Here is a 12,566-nt window from a genome sequence, read left to right as displayed (position 1 = left end):
CAACACTGCATGATGATCAACTGTGATAGACTTAACTCTTCTCAGCAATACAATGATCCAAGATAATTTCAAAGGACTCATGATAGAAAATGCTCTCCACATCCAGAAAAAAACTGTGGAATCTGGGTGCAGATTGAACCATACTGTTTCTCATTTTTTTCTTTTTTGAGGTTTCTCCCTTTTGTTCTGATTTTTCTTTCACAACATGACTAATGTACAAATATGTTTAATGTGATTGTACATATATAACCTATATCAGATTGCTTTCTGTCTTGGGGAGGGAAGGAGAAAAATTTGGAACTAAAAATCTTATAAAAACAAATGTTGAAAACTATTTCTAGATGTAACTAGAAAATAGTAAAATACTCATGATAAAAAAGGTACTTCCTTTAAAAGGTTCTTTAAGAGGTACAATGTCCTCATATGCCATGGTCAGGTGTATAAAAAAATATTCAGGTATATAAGCAAAATAAATAAAAATGTCTATCAGCATCATAACTGTGATTATTTCCCTGGGAATCCTCTGGACAGAAAAGCAAATTATAAATGCTTTAATTTTTTCTTTACTATGAATCACTCTTCAAGCAAATGATAAAACAAATATGAAGCAGCAGAGAACAGAGATCCTTGCTGGATCTCTGCTTACCTTCATGGAAGTATCTTCATTTCTATGCTACATAAAATTGATTCCCTTCAAGCAACTTTGAAGCATTTTTGCTTACTCCAAACAGGAAAAAAAATCCTTACCAATCAATTAATAATGGCAGAGAATCTACTGTGTGTAATAAGACATTATGCTAGGTACTAATTGGGATATTAAAATATATGTGTATATGGGTTTTGAACCTGTATTCTCAGGACTAGTATAATGCCTTGTGTAGTAGGTACTTAATACATGTCTACTGAATGGAATTATCCTTAAAGAACTTATAATTTATGTGATATTAATGAAAAATAATTAATAATAGGCAAAAGAAGATAAATGTCTAATGAATGGCAGGGGCAGTAAGTTCAATATGAATTCAGGGGCCAGGCAGAGTGTTTCCAGCTGGAAGGCTTCATAGCAGAAGATGGCAATCTTATTTGCATCTTAGAGTGGTGGAAGTTTTTACTTGGGGATAACTGGAACTAGGAATGGTTTGAACAAAGATAGAGAGGCCTGACAATGCTGGGCATGTGTAGGCTGGAATGGAAGTCTGGTGGAAGTAGAGACTTCGTGTAGGTAGTACTAGAAGGTAAAGTTAGAAAGGTAAATATGGGCCAAATTTTGGAGAACCTTGAATGTCAGGAAAAAAAAGTCTGTCCTTCATCCAAATGGGCAGGAAGGAGAGGCCTTGGAAGGTTCTTTTTTTTTTTTTTTTTTTTTTTTTTGCTGAGGCAATTGGGGTTAAGTGACTTGCCCAGGGTCATACAGCTAGTTAAGTGTGTGAGGCTGGATTTGAACTCAGGTCCTCCTGACTCCAGGGCCAGTGCTCTATCCACTGCGCCACCTAGCTGCCTCCCCCCCCCACCTGCCCCGGAAGGTTCTTGAGCAGGGGAGCGATAGGAGCGAAGCATTAGTTGGTCAGTGAGAGGGGTCTGGGCAGCTCTGAGGGTGGGAGGGACACTTGTTACCTTCCCTCTGAGAAAGGATACAAGAACTCATACTCTTGCTTTCTTAAATAATTGTTCTTCAATTTTATAAAAGTATTCTATCAGTGGTGGAACTTGGGAGCACACAAACTACTGCCAAAATCTCTTTGTGGGGAGTTAACAAGGAATGGAAGGGAAACCAAACATAAGAAAAGTACAGAAGATAGAAAAATGGGAAGAAAGGACAATTTTAAAGATGCTAAAATACTTTATGTTAAATATTATTTACTATTCCATTTAACACTTACTCGTTCTTTGAGCCTCTATAAGCTGGCTTCTACTCACATGTCACTAAATGACTTTTTCTAAGGCCACTAATGATTTGCTTCTAGCCAGAAGTATTGGATTCCCGTGGGGAACGGGGTACCTCCTCAATCTTTTTGTTATAATTGAAACTGCTGGTCATCCCCTCTATCATAAAGTACTCTGATAATTTAGCTCCTTTTTTTTACTTGCTTTCCTTTTCTTGATAGGGTTACTAAATTATTAGATGAGTGGAATGTTGTGGATAGAGTTTACCTAGACTTTAGCAATGCTTTTAGTAAGATACCCTGTAGACTATTCTGGTAGAGAAGATGGAGAAATAGAATTTGGACAATAATATAACCAGATGGCTTCAAAACTAGTTGGAAGGCTGAATTCAAAGAGTAATTGGTTCAATGGCAACATGGAAAGAGGTCTCTAGTAGAATGCCACAGGGATCTATTTGGACCAATTTAGGCTTGAAATGAGGAAAACTAACCCAGTAATTAGAGCTGTGCATTATCTCAGGGGTCTAGGGGTAGCTGACTGAAATGATTAGACAAAGCCTACTGCATTTAAGACTTTTGAGTCAGCAGCACATACAAGACCTTTGTTTTGGTTTTTCTCCTGGCTGATGACCAGTTAAATCTAGGGTACTGAGTACATATCAAATGGCTTAACATCCTCATACCTTGCAGGTCTTTGTTTTTGTTTTATTTTATTTTTTACACTAATGCATTTTTATCTCAAATAGAAATCCATGGAATTTGATGAGCCACAATACAAATTTGCATTCTTAGCAAAGAGTAGACTTTTCTAGGGAGAAGATGGAAAGGAAACAGCCCCCTAAGATAATTTACCTGCTGTAGGTCCGCAAGAGAGTATAGATGGATCTGCTGAAGGAGGTATTCTCTGGGGAAAATTCTGCAAACAAGGAAAACAGAATGAGCGGTTGCTAGGTGAGGTCACAAGACTTAATTTTCCTTGGGACTCTCTAAATCCCACAAAACTAGTATTTCTGTCTAAAGATACTGCTAATAATGGTAGAATGTAGCTAATTAAACTTGTTATCAACGAGCTGCCCTGTTTCTCTGGGAGATGGTGATTAATAGCTTGAACAAAGGCTACAAAATAAAACTTTAAAAACAAACTGCATTTATATATAATAATAACAAAATCCATAAGGTAATTATAAAAAGGGAAATACCATTCCAAGTAACACACTTAGATATCAATATACTGAAGCACAAAACATAACTTATAAAATATTACAAAGTGCTCCTTAAAGAAATCAAGAATAATTTAAAAGCTAGAGGAATATCAGTACTCATGGCTGGGCTGTGCCAATAGAATAAAAATGACAATATTAACAAAGTCAATTGACCATTTTAATGCTACCAATCAGATTATGAATGTGATACTTTACAGAACTCAATAAAATAATAATAAAATTCAGTTGGAGAAACAAAAGATCTATATCATGGGAAATAATGATGTTAGAGATGAAGGAGACATAGCACTTCCAGATTTCAAACTACATAATTAAGTTGCAGTCATACAAACCATTTGGTACTGGTTAAACAAACACAAAGGTAGATCAATGGAAATGACTAGACAAGGGAAAATCAGAAACAAAAAAATCAATGACCTGCATTTGATAAATTCAAAAACAAATAAATTATTTAGGAAAAAAAATTTCTTTTTGACAAAAACTCCTGGGGAAAAAAAACAGAAAGTAATCTGGCAGACATTAGGTTTAGAACAACTTCTTAAATAACACAATAAATTCAAAATGGATATATGACCTTAATTTTAAAGATCATGCTATAAAAAATTAGAAGGGAATATATGATCTGCTTGTCATATATCTTTCACAGCTACTGACATCAGATAATATACTCAAACAAACAAGGGAAAAACAAAATTATAAAAGATAAAATGGATGTTTGATTACATCAAACTGAAAAAACTACAAAAAAAATGGATGCATCAAGGATAAGAATGGAAGTAATCAAATAAGAAAAAAAATCTTTGTATTATATTTCTCGGATAAAAGCTTGGTATTCAAGATATATAGACAGCTACCTAAACTAACACTATATAAAGCCATTCCCCAGTAGATATGTGGTCAAATGATATGGACACTGCTTTTTTTTGGGGGGGGGCAATGAGGGTTAAGTGACTTGCCCAGGGTCACACAGCTAGTAAGTGTCAAGTGTCTTGAGGTCGGATTTGAACTCAGGTACTCCTGACTCCAGGGCCGGTGTTCTATCCACTGCGCCACCTAGCTTCAGGTTTTAAAAGAAGAATTGCAAACTATTAACAACCACCTGTGTCTCTAAATTTTAATTTTAATTTGTAATTTTTTCATGGATACATAAAAAAAAGAAGCTGCCTGGAGGTGGCACGTCAACTGCAACTTTGTTTTCCTGTCTCTCCTGCCAGGGAAAAAAAGAGGGCAAAAAACCCCAAAACTTAAGACAAATGAACATGACCAACATCATGTTCAGAAAGCTGTTCAACCTAATGTGGCATAGTACAGGTGTTCAAAATGTGGAAAGAGGGCACAGACCTAAAAAGGTTAGGAATAAGCAAACTCCCAGGCTTGAAGGTCAACTGCATAGACTGAAAAAGAAGGCAGAGTAGCTTAGCAACACTGACATGCCGAGATGGGAGAGGAAAAACCTAATATCAATCCCATGTCAAAGAGATACCAGAACTGCTTTTTTATGTATCTGAAGAAGAGATGTGATTTCTTAGAGTATGTACTTCAGCAATTCAGGCATTATATAAGATGAATAGCTTTGACGGTGTGGAATACCTTACTGAATATTTTAGAGCTTGGTTGATCACTTGCAAAAAAAAAAAAATTAAAACAGAAAGAACCTCCTTAGGTCTGAAGAGGGCATCTGCATTCACCTATTTGGTGACTCCCGCAATAATAAATCCATAGCTATGAGGTGTCATTTTATTTTATTCATTCATTTATTTATTTTTTGGTTTGGTGAGGCAATTGGGGTTAAGTGACTTGCCCAGGGTCACACAGCTAGTAAGTGTTAAGTGTCTGAGGCCGGATTTGAACTCAGGTTCTCCTGACTCCAGGGCCAGTGCTCTATCCACTGTGCCACCTAGCTACCCCTGAGGTGTCATTTTAAAAAATAAAACTTTATTTTCTTAACCTTTCCCGCTGGCATAGAACTGATGGCAAATACTCTTCTTAAATGAGACATATGCTGCCTGTATATGGACCACAATGAGTGAAGAGGGTTCTTAAGGTTAAAGTACAGTCAGTATGGAAACCACAGCAGAGGAAAACATGGGTAGAAAAGTTTCCCAATGCCCTGGTAGATCTAATTTCTGAGCTCTGAGGTTTTAAACTTTTTTCTTTAAAAAAAAATGCATTATTAATAAATTCAGTACAATTAACTTCTAAATATCATTGAGCACCAGTAAAGGACTATGAACTGAATGCATGTCCTTAAAAAAAGAAATTCATAATACAAGATCCCAAAGAACGAAAAAGTCAAAGGAGTGTTTAAAGCGACTCAAGTAGTATATGTCCAAATCACATGATCAATGAGATGGAGGAAGAGACTTTTCCCTCCATACTCATGAATTCTTCAACCTCCCCAAAATAGGAATTATGTGTCAGAGATAAAGCAATTTCAGCTATCTCCATGGTCCAGGACACCAAGAAATCAAAAGTAAAACACAAGGAGCTAACAACAGAGGAGAATCTCTAACCACTAAGGTGTTCACTCAGCTCTCTTCCCTCCCGTAAACTCCTACTCACCCCCCAGATCCCTAGCCCTCTGTAGCACTGTCCACTATGCTCTCAGGGGCAGGGCTGAACAACATGCAATAGAACTCATCTTTATTTTTTATTTTATTTTTTAGTGAGGCAATTGGGGTTAAGTGACTTGCCCAGGGTCACACAGCTAGTAAGTGTCAAGTGTCTGAGGCCGGATTTGAACTCAGGTTCTCCTGACTCCAGGGCGGGTGCTCTATCCACTGCGCCACCTAGCTGCCCTAGAACTCATCTTTAGACCCCATCCAAATGGCAGAATTTTGCATGGGCATAGATAGCCTGGCAGTGTTCTGTGAGACAAAAGAACCTGACCAAAGAATGAAGGAGCAGAGAGAAAGAGGCAAGACATATGTGTGGCTGTGAGGCACTAGCCTGGCATCCAGCTGGGCCAGTTGTGTCCCTCCAGAAGTCACTTGGGGCAGAGACTGAGGCTGATGAACGATGAATTGCCCAGTATGGGAGACGGTTCAGACGGCCTCCCTTTCAGACGGCCTCCCTTGAGGGAAAAACCCGTATCAGAGGAGAGGGAGCCCATTAAGCAGCAGGGGAAAATAAGGTTAAAAAAAAAAAGCTGAAATTGCCAAAGATCTCAGGAGAGAGAAACCGCAATTAAAGACTTTGAGCAGATAAACCAACAAAGGCATTAATAGTAAAAGGGAACACAGCCTTCAGAGCAGATCAAAGAGTTTAGGCATTTGTGAATAACTATGGCAGGACAAAGGAAAATAACTCAACAGTGGATTCCCAAGAAAGCATGGAACCACAGCAAGATGATTCTGAATAATTTAGAAGAGAAAGAAGAATTGTGAAAACAGAATTTATGGTCTACACTGGCAAAATGGAAAAACTTGAATCCACGGTGTCAAGTCTCACCAAAGAAACAAAAGAAAGGACTGAATGGGAATGAAAATACATGGAAGTGAAGGACAATCTGGATGAAGAGAACTAAAAAGCAATACCATTAAAAGAAAGCAGTCTTCATACAAACAAAATATAATGATCTCAAAGACAGAATAGCTACAGACAACTTATTGCTTATAGAGACCTCAGCAGAATATGACAAGTCAAAAACCTGAACACCATAGTGCAAGAAACAAAACCCCTAAAATAAAGTGCTAATGTAAAGAATCCACAGATCACCTCCAGGAGGGCCCTATGCAGCAAAGACACACAATAGTAAAATTCTGCAAGTGACTGGGAGAAAAGACATTCAAATAATAAAGGAAAGGAAATTTGAATAACATAAGACTATTCTATAACCATCAGAAAACATAGGAGGAAATTGAATAGTGTGTTCTAAAAAAGCAAAGGAGGCCAAGATGCAGCCCAGGGTGAATTACCCAGCAAATCTGAGCCTCCCTATAAATGAAAACAAGATGGACATCCCATGAAAAAAGAGGCAAGTCTCTAGACAAGAGAAAGGGAAGCTAGGTACAGTGGATACAGCACTGGCCTTGGAGTCAAGAGGACCTGAGTTCAAATCTCACCTCAGACACTTACTAGCTGTGTCACCCTGGGCAAATCGCTTAACCCTGATTGCCTAAAACACCCGGGGTAATTTTTAGTCATCCTGTTGGATATCTTGCCACTGGACACAGATGGCTCTGGATGAGAGAATGAGGTTGGTGACCTTGCATAGCCCACCTTCACTTAAATCCAATTCAATGCAAGTCATGACATCACCTCAATGTCACAGTCCTCTTTGAGAACCGAGGACAAACAACAACAAAAGAATACAAGAACGGTAAACAAATACAGCCACCAAGAACAACAACAAAATAGCAAGAGAGAGACTATTAAGAGATTTCTTTCCTTTTTCTTTCTTTCTTTCTTTTTTTTGCCAGGCAATGAGGGTTAGGTGATTTGCCCAGGGTCACACAGCTAGAAAGTGTCAAGTGTCTGAGGCCAGATTTGAACTCAGGTCCTCCTGAATCCAGGGCCATGCTTTATCCACTGTGCAAGAGATTTATTTCTAAATGTACTCAAGGAAACAAGGTTGAAAGCAAAAGTCAAATAGAAATAATGATGGAGAAGAGGTCTTGAAACATCATGGACTAAAATTCACAACACCTCAGCTATGGGTGAATCAATGTTTTTTCTGTGGACCTAAATCACAGAATAATAGGGTCATAAAAGGGAGGAGGAGAGGAAGAAGATAGAGGGAATATGTGATGTACCCTAATTAAGTCAGAGTTTAATGAAGAGAGGATAACTCCTGTAATTTTTAGGAAGATGAGAGCCTATCAGAAAGTGAGCAAGGAGGCAAAGGAAGGGGTCAAAAAAAGAGGAAATGGGGAAATCATTTTTCAGTGGTGAGAGGACATACCGCTGATGATCAACACCGCTATGGGAGGACGGGACCTGAAAATGAGTGTGATTTGCAGGAATCTATAGCTTAAAGAAAACACCCATTTTTTTTTTTTTTTGTATTTGTATTACCAGTACTTAGCACAATGCCTTATGCATAGTTTAATAAATGCTTTTTCATTCATCCATCATTTGAATCCTATGTCTAATTCTAGCATTCGTGGTTTAAGTTGTATAATTTCCTGGTCCTCAATAGCATACCAGGTTCTATTCCCTTCAATATATTGGTATAGCAATGACTCATTGTGATTTATGTTTCTATTATTTTTGTTGCTGTTGTTCAGTCGTTTCAGTTGTGTCCAACTCATCGTGAACCCATGTGGGTTTTCTTTTGCTTTACCTTTTCTTCCAGTTCATTTTATAGATGAAGAAACTGAGGCCAACAGGCTTAAGTGACTTGCCCACGGGCACAGAGATAGTACATGTCTGAGGTCAGATTTGAATTCAGGAAGGGAAGCCTCCTTGACTTCAGACCTAGCCTCTATGTACTGCACCTCCTCGCTGTCCCATGCATTGTATAGGTGCTCCTAAATATATATCACATACGTTTGAATTGTCTCTCCTTTTAGATCATAGATCCTGAGAGGGGGAATCATGCCTACGGTTTCCCTCTGAATTATCCCAGTGTCTAGTACTGTGATTTCTCTGAGGTATTTAATCAATGTGGATTGAGATAATTATAGGATTGAAAAATAAATCTAACTGGAAAGGTTAAAGCATCAGGGCTTACTTATTATGCCTGGAGAAAGGAATGTGGCCAGGATACTTAATAACAGTTTTAAAGTATAAAAAGGGCTTTTATAGAGATAATGATGGCCACCTCTTCTAATTTACTGAAGCTAGAAGTAGCAGCATGCCACCGGTCATTAGGTACTGCTTCCTCAGATATGAGGAAGAATTTCCTGACAGTGAGAAGTGCTGGATGCCAAAATGAGGACTAAGGAATATTATGATACCGAGGATTAAAGAAGATTGCTATTTAAAGGAGGGCGCGGGGAAGATTCTCTCATGGTTAGGATGATTGTTTTCGGTTACCTGAAAGCAGAAGTATGAATAAGATGGCTTCTTATGATTTCTGCTACTGTCTGCTTCTTCCAAGTCATACTCAATTTGCAAGGTTGCTTCCAACATTCTCCACAGAATTTTAGATAGAATATTAGCAAAGGAAACATAGAGTAAAAAAAAAAGACTTGATAACAAGGATAAGAAAACTGTGATCAGTAACAACTTCCCTGTTGATTTATAACTGGGCTACCTAAGTAATAGACTTAGATTGGAACTTTTTAAATGTTTGACTGGAGCTCCTTGGGACATGTGTGGCAGGAAGACAGATGGTGGAGAGATCCCAAGCCTATGAGGGAGGATCTGGATGCGTAAAAAGTAGATCTGGCAGTTGTAAATTTCCTTTAGGATCTAAGGCACCTATAAACACAGCACAAAAAAAGTGACAGAGGGGTGAATTCCTAGTCACTTTGGGAAAGCCTTTGTATTTTGTATTTTGTTATTGTTTGTCCTTTGTTCTCCAAGAGGACCATGACAGATATCATGACTTACAATGAATTGGATTTAAGTTGTTTTTTTGTTTTTATTTTGGTGGGGCAATGGGGATTAAGTGACTTGCCCAGGGTCACACAGCTAGTAAGTGTCAAGTGTCTGAGGCCAGATTTGAACTCAGATCCTCCTAAATCTAGGGCCAGCGCTTTATTCACTGTACCACCTAGCTGTGCAAAGTCACCAGCCTCAGAGCCATCTGGGTCTAGTGGCAAGATGTGTCTACACACACACACACACACACACACACACACACACACACACAAGGATGACTGGAGATGGCTCCAGGTGTTTGAGGCAATCGGGGTTAAGTGACTTGCCCAGGGTCACACAGCTAGTAAATGTCATGTGGCTGAGGCTGGGTTTGAACTCAGGTCCTACTGACTCTAGGACCAGTTCTCTATTCACTGTGCCACCTAGCTGCCCAGGGGAAGCATTGTAGAGAGCTGAATACTGATTTGGGGCAAATTCAATAGCAAAAAAGGCTTCTTGGTGCCAACTTCCCTTAGACTGACATTTCATGACAGCTTTCCCTTTAATTCACCCAAGGAAAGACATTTAGTCAGTGAAGATTAGAAGACACTATGTCTAAGGTCACAAATCAGGGACCTCCAAATCTCATAACTAAAGGCACATTATCTTGAGACTTCTGGCAATTTGCTACTTTTTGGCTCCTTCAAATAACTTCCCTTTTAGCACCAACTCTTTCAAATTAAAAAAAAAGTAGAATGCTGCATCTTTCCACTGAAAGGAAAATATAGGATTACCAATTTCCTTTAAGCCCTAGGACACTACCCCACTGGGACAAGGCTGTATGTTATCTCGTTTATTATCTTCTGGCAAATAGGATCTGTGCTGCAGGTAAGGGCTACTTGTGCCCTAATCAGGTTGTACTGCTTTGTTGATTGATTGCTTTCTAAGTATTAATTGATCTTTTTTGTACTCCAAGTCTATTTATGATGTGTTTGAACACTCTTCCTCGGCAGTAATACTAAAGACATTTCAAAGTAATCTGTCCTGGTCTGATGCTCAAGTCAAAGCAGAGGTGTAATGAGCTGTAAAAACCATAACTCCCTGGCCAAACTAGAAAAATCGAGTTGGCTAGCAGGTGGCATCCATCGAGTTCTTTGGTACCAAAGAGAACTAAGGGAAACTGCTTTGGCTTCATAAAATCGCCTGGCACTACCATTTCACGTGCCATTTCCATTTCATCATTTTTAGAACTGCGTGACCTACTGTGGAGACAAGCAAGACTTCATTTCCCAGTTTCTGTGATGACTTGGGGAGGGAAGATGAAAATTAAGTGGAAGGAAAAGGCCATACATGAGACTGAATCTCTTTATTATTCAGCAGGTGCCTTGTGTCAAAAACGTGGAGATGACTAGGTCTGAAATCAAAGGCAGAAATCCTAGCAAGAAAGGTAAGACTTCATTCCATATTATAGCATTGATACTATGTCAAATTTATCAGGACTTAGTTAATCTATGTGATCTTGGAGGCTTTCAGCTTAACTTCTGCCAACCACAGACATTCATAAAAAGAAAAGGGAACATGCCATGTTCTTAAGACATGGATTGGATGATGCCTCTGCTTCCTTAAGGCACAATTTCCTTAGACTGGTAGTCAATAAATGCTTGATCAGGAACCTCTATCAAAAAGAAAATTTTGAGCACATCCCCTCCATGTGCATATTTACTTATTTAGAAATTATATACATATACAACTATAATAATAGTTAGTACACATTATAAAATTTGCACAAAAATAGAAATGTCAAAAAATGCTATAAATATGAAATGATACTCAAGCCCCCAGACTCCCTAGATTCAGCTGGGAGGAGTGACACAGCCAGACAGGAACTTTAGGAAAATCGCTGTGCTAGAATGGGTTGCGAGAGGCTTGAGTCCAGAAGACCCATCAGGAGATTCCTGAGAGAGGGTGGTGGCCATGCTAATCAAGAGAAGGGGCAGATGGGAGAGCTAGGGAGGTAGTGCTTGGCTTTTGTGGATGAGGGGTGAAAAAGAGTGAGGAGTCAAGGATAACCCTGAAATGAGGAGAAAGGGAGGGAACAGAGATGCTGGGGGCCTAGGCCAGGGTTTCTTAAACTTTTTCTACTCTTGACCCCTTTTCGCCTGAGAAATTTTTACCCACCCTGGGTATACAGGTATACATAAAATAGGTATACATAACCTTTTGTTGTTGCCAAATTTTTGTGACCCCCATGGCCTCACAACCCACAGTTTTATTAAGAAGCTGGGGCCTAGACAGTAACATGGAAGCTTGGGAGGAAATGGAAGGGGCTGATAGCTTTGATCCATCTCCACCTGCTCATCCTGTATCCCACCCAGAATGAAATGGGGGAAAGTAGGGTTCTGACTGGTCGCTGCTCCGCCCACTAAAGCCAGAGCCCAGTCTCACAGGGGCACTTGCTATAGCTACAAGCTGATGTGCAGGCCAGGTGTAGAGCTAGAGTTTTCCCAATGGCACTGACATAGCTGCAGTGGGTATATGAAGGCCTTGAAGGCCAATGGCTGGCTCACAAGTGGGGAGGAAGGAAGCAGAGGGAGGAGACTAAATGGGAGAATGTTGAGAGATAAGGGTAGTAGAGGGGGTAATTTGGAGCCAAGACCTATGACTGGCTATCTTCAGAGAGGGTGAGGCGCAGCCTACTGAACCTGCTAGATAGCAAAGTGGACAGAGTGCTCAACTTGGATTCAGGTATACCTTAGTTTCAAATCCTGCCTTAGACTCTTTTTTTTTTTTTTTTTTGCAGGCAATGGGGGTTAAGTGACTTGCCCAGGGTCACACAGCTAGTAAGTGTCAAGTGTCTGAGGCCAGATTTGAACTCAGGTACTCCTGAATTCAGGGCCGGTGCTTTAACCACTGTGCCATCTAGCTGCCCCCTGCCTTAGACTCTTACTACTAGCTGTGTGACCCTGGGAAAGTCACTTAACCAATTTCCACA

General features: G+C 39.4%; 1 protein-coding gene across 2 annotated transcripts in view; it reads right to left on the bottom strand.

Moving 5' to 3' along the window:
- PLEKHM3 (pleckstrin homology domain containing M3) overlaps nt 1-12,566 on the bottom strand; it is a 245,302-nt gene that overhangs the window by 105,100 nt on the left and 127,636 nt on the right. For both annotated transcript variants that reach the window (XM_043997007.1, XM_043997008.1), the window contains one exon: nt 2,736-2,799. In XM_043997007.1, the coding sequence (XP_043852942.1) occupies nt 2,736-2,799 (64 nt within the window). The remainder of the gene's footprint in view (nt 1-2,735; nt 2,800-12,566) is intronic.

The sequence above is a fragment of the Dromiciops gliroides genome, chromosome 3 (assembly GCF_019393635.1).
Source record: "Dromiciops gliroides isolate mDroGli1 chromosome 3, mDroGli1.pri, whole genome shotgun sequence".
NCBI classification, from domain to species: Eukaryota; Metazoa; Chordata; class Mammalia; order Microbiotheria; family Microbiotheriidae; genus Dromiciops; species Dromiciops gliroides.
The sequence above is the reverse complement of the archived record's forward strand: the minus strand, read 5'-3'. Positions and strand labels throughout refer to the sequence as shown.